Source organism: Lipotes vexillifer, unplaced genomic scaffold (assembly GCF_000442215.2).
Source record: "Lipotes vexillifer unplaced genomic scaffold, Lipotes_vexillifer_v1.1 scaffold395, whole genome shotgun sequence".
Taxonomy (NCBI): domain Eukaryota; kingdom Metazoa; phylum Chordata; class Mammalia; order Artiodactyla; family Lipotidae; genus Lipotes; species Lipotes vexillifer.
In genome coordinates this window covers 3,451,627-3,456,245 of record NW_006797390.1, presented here as the reverse complement: position 1 = coordinate 3,456,245, position 4,619 = coordinate 3,451,627, and the positions used below count along the sequence as shown (strand labels likewise).

The 4,619-nt window shown below is 50.9% G+C and overlaps 1 protein-coding gene across 1 annotated transcript in view; it reads right to left on the bottom strand.

Annotated features, from left to right (window-relative positions):
* The window catches only part of LPAR5 (lysophosphatidic acid receptor 5), a 1,166-nt gene extending 569 nt beyond the window's left edge, over window positions 1-597 (bottom strand). Inside the window, exon 1 of the mRNA XM_007469422.1 lies at window positions 1-597. Coding sequence (XP_007469484.1) covers window positions 1-597 — 597 coding nt within the window.
* Between the last annotated feature and the right edge of the window lie 4,022 nt (window positions 598-4,619).

The window sequence follows — 4,619 nt, the reverse complement described above, 5'->3', positions numbered from 1 at the left end:
GAATCCCAGCGCCTCGGCTAGCAGCAGGAGCGGCAGCAGGCTGCCCTTCCACAGCTCGTCGCTGAAGTTCTCGAAGCACAGGTGCACCCGGCGGCCGTCGCGGGCGCAGGCTGAGGGCCGGTGCACCAGGACGGTGGGCACGGCGAACAGCAGGATGAGCGCCCACACGCCCAGGCAGAGCAGCCGCGCCACGCGGGGCCGCCGCAGGTGGCGCAGCCGCAGCGGGTGCACGATAGCGGCGTAGCGGTCCACGTTGATGAGGGTCAGGAAGATGCAGCTGCCGTACATGTTCATCTGGAAGACGGCGCCCGCCAGCTGGCACAGGAGGTCCGAGAAGGGCCAGTAGTGCTGCGCATAGTAAGAGAGGCGCAAGGACAGCGAGAGGGTGAAGAGGAGGTCGCTGGCCGCCAGGTTGCACATGTACACGCTCACCACCGAGTGCACGCGCAGCGCGCGCAGGAAGACCCAGAGGGCCAGCGCATTGAGGGGGAGCCCTGCCGCCAGCACCAGGCTGTAGACCACCAAGTGCAGGTGGTGGATGGGCTGGTGGTCCGGGCACCCGAGATCAGAGTCGTTGGCCGAGGAGTTGGCCAGCATCGTGCCAAAGGGCGAGGAGGAGCTAGGCCGGGGGCATCAGGGGGCGCACCCGCGTGCTGGCTTCGCGTTCATCTCCAGTCTCCACGGCGGGGGGCCTGGAGGCTGCACAGAGTCTCAGAGCAAGCCGGGGCCGGGCATAGACTTGTGGCTGTGGCTGCAGGGCCGACAGCTGTGGAGGATCAGATGCCCTTGGTCAGAGCTTCATCGGCCGCAGTGGAGACCTGGCATAGGAGGGAAGCCAGAAGTCAAGACTGTGCAGGGAAGGGCTGAAGACACAAATGCCATATAGCTGAACCTGCTGGCCTCTTGGGCCTTTTCTCAGCCTCACATCTTTCCTCCACCGTCCTTCTGGCCAGAACAGCTTTCTGCAGCCCGCTGTATGGCACAGTGCTAAATGCCCAGGCTCTAGAGTCAGGCCTGCCTAGGTTTAAATCTGGGCTTTTGTCCTCAGAAAAGTGACTTAATCTCTCTGCCCCTCATTTTCCTTACCTGGAAAAAAAAAAAAAAAAAAAGGAGAGGGGGCCCCGACTCCACGAGGTCGTTAGATTCAACAAGATGATATATTTAAAGTGCTTTGCTTACTGTTATTATCTACTAATATCTCTCCCTTGCTTCCTTTCTTTCTTCTACAAATGCTTACCAGGATTTTATTTTTTTAATTATTATTATTAGTATCATTTTGGCCTCGCGGCATGCAGGATGTGGAATCTTAGTTCCCCGACCAGGGATCTAGCCTGTGAACCCTGGAGTGGAAGCCCGGAGTCTTAACCACTGGACCACCAGGGAAGTCCGTACAAATGCTTACTGGGACTTTAGAAGGTTCCAGGCATGTTCACAGCAGTGGACAAAACAAAGGCCTTGCCCCCACCTATGTTCCCTTCCACTGAAGGGAGACAGATAATAAAGTCCATGTAAAAAGGTATTATGTCAGGTGGTGAGCAGTACTGTGGAGCCCCTCCCCTGGCACCAGCCCGTTCAGCTGACTCCCCATTATCTAAAGAATAAAGTTCAAACTCCCAAGTACAGGACAAAATCCCAGCCTCGTCTCCACGATTGCTCCTGTGTGGGCTGGGTTTGTGGTCAGAACAACCTGGTTCAGCTGGATTGTTTGACCTCTCTAAGTTTCCTCATCTGTAAAATGGGGGCAGTAATATAATGGGGGTCCCTTAGGCCAGGGGTCACCAACCCCCGGGCCACACAGCAGGAGGTGAGCGAGCGAAGCTCCATCTGTATTTGCAGCCGCTCCCCATTGCTTACATTACCACCTGAGCTCCGCCTCCTGTCTGCATTTTGGTGGGCTGTATAATTATTTCATTACATATTACAAAGTAATAATAATAGAAATAAAGTGCACAATAAATGTAATGCTCTTGAATCATCCCAAAACCACCCCCCCACCCCGTCCCTGGAAAAATCATCTTCCACGAAACCGGTCCCTGGTGCCAAAAAGGTTGGGGACCGCTGCCGTAGGCTGATCGCACACACCAGCACAGTCCTTCCAGGCAGGGGACGGCCCCGTGGGTTGAACTTTTCCAGGTGCTCCCCTGGAGAGTCTGACTCGGGTGCTTCCTAGTTGGGATTCCGTGATAGGGGCAGATAATGGTTTCGTCCTAAGGGCTCGAAGGGGGCCCAGAGAGGGTGGCAGTGAGACAGGGAAGTGCCGTGGGTGCTGATGAGGCTACTGGAGAGGGCAGACCACAGCCGCTGCCGTCCCCAGGCAAAAGCTGCCAGAGGAAGGATGTGGTCAGAGGCGGAGGAGTTAGAACACGGGACTTGGTCTTAGGATTCCACCTTCCTTAATGCCATAAGGCCACAGCAGCCACCCCTGCATTGCGACCCCCAGGTGCCATCTATTTTGTGTGTTGTAGAATATACATAACTTAAACATTACCATTTTAACCATCTTTAAGAGTACAATTCAGTGACATTAAGTACAATCGCAATTGTTGTGTAACCATCGCCACTATTTCCAGAACTTTTTCATCATCCCAAACAACTCTATACCCGTTACCCAATAACTGCCCATCCCCCCCTCCCTCCAGCCCCTGGCAACCTCTATTCTACTTTGTGTCTCTATGAATTTACCTATTCTAGACACCTCATCTGAGTGGACTCATATACCTGTCCTTTTGTGTCTGGCTTATTTCACTTAGCTTAAAGTTTTCAAGGTCCATCCATGCGGTAGTTTGTATCATACAGTCTTTCTTTTTATGGCTGAATAATATGTTCATATATATATATATATATATATATATATATATATATATACACACCACATTTTGTTCTCCCATTCATCTGTTGATGGTTACTTGGGTTTTTCCATCTTTTGACTATTGTGAATAATGTTAATGAACATGGGTGTCCATGGGCCATCTTAGGGAGAGAAGTTATCTGGAGACCCTGAGCGATTATCCCAAGATATGGAACATACTCCCTTCAAAAGGAACCACTTAAATCCTTACATGGAACCAAGTTGTAAACATGACTATAACAAGTTTTCTAGGGTTTTTCTGTTTGTTTGTTTTCTCCCTCCAACCATGACTCTGACTCCAGCAGTTTAAGACTTGTAAGAAGCATAGTACAACAGTTGAAGGGAATAAGGAAACACTTTCTCTGCAAAATACCAATTTCATCAATGAAAATAATGCTAGATGGGTCTTAAACGTGCTGAAAAGCAAGTAACGCCAGGCTCTCTTCCTGAAACGTGCCCACCTCCCATGCTCCTTTGCTCCGGTCACACCAAACTAGTGACAATTCTGCACATACCTTACATCTTCAGTGCTCTGCCTGTGCACGTGCTGTTTCTGCAACTGGGAATGCCCTTTCTCCCATTCTCCAACTGGCAAACTCAATCATTTCTCAGGACCCCATGATGCCTTTCCTGACTCCCTCCCTTCCCACCAGGCGAGTCCTCTCACTGGAGCTTTCCCAGCACTTTGGCCACAGGACAGCTGTTCCCACCTGTGCTATAATTGGCTGTTCTCGGTCTGCCTCTCCCGCCCGCCTGGGAGCTCCTTGAGGGAGGGCCTGGGGACTGTGACTTATTCATCTCTGTAGTTCCAGCCCTCCCTCCATAAACTTTGGGTCAAAAATAATAGCTGCCATTTACTGATCACTCACCATCTCCCAGGGTGTTTTACATGCACAAGCTCTAATCCTTCCAACAGCCCTTTGAGGTAGGAGTTTCTCCTGATTTTTACTTAAGAGCTCAGTCAGTGAGGAGTGAAGTCAGGACTCAAATCCAGGACATCCGGGCTCCAAAGTCCAAGCTGCTTCCAACAGGAGTGGGTGGGTGGGTATGAGGCTGGATGCCGCACAGAGCACCTAACTTTTATAGCTGCCTATATCAAATCTGTGCCCATAGGTGAGTCGTTTTACTTCCTCCTTTGTCCAACTGAAACATATACTTTTGAATAACCCACTTCCTTCTTTCTCCCACTTGAAACACTGGCAACACAGACTCATCTCTCTTTCACACACACACAAATATGCCCTTCCTGATGATTTCCCCTTACCTACAGAAACACTTTGCTGCTTTGAACTCCTTAGGTCATGACATGTGTTTTTGTCCCATTTTCCCAGCCAGACAGTAGGGTCCTGGGGCGCAGACCACACCGTCCACAGCTTTCTTCCCGGGCTCACTCACACTTCAGTCTCTCTACCTAGCAGGCCCTTGTGATATTCATTGGCTGCCTTTCAGGAAATCTGCCCCCTCCCCCCATGTCCGCCCAGCCTGTAATCCTGTTATAATATTTCTTGCATCAGTCCAACCACTTCTTATCACATTCCTGACTATCTTGTCTGCACGTATAACTCAGAGAAAGGCATGTCCCTTTTGAAAGGCTCGTTTGGAAACAGCTTGCATTAAAACTTCAATAACAGTTTACAGCTACAATCACAGTAACATTTTATCATTCTTTTTTTTTTTTTGCGGTACGCGGGCCTCTCACTGTTGTGGCCTCTCCCGTTGCGGAGCACAGGCTCCGGACGCGCAGGCCCAGCGGCCATGGCTCACGGGCCCA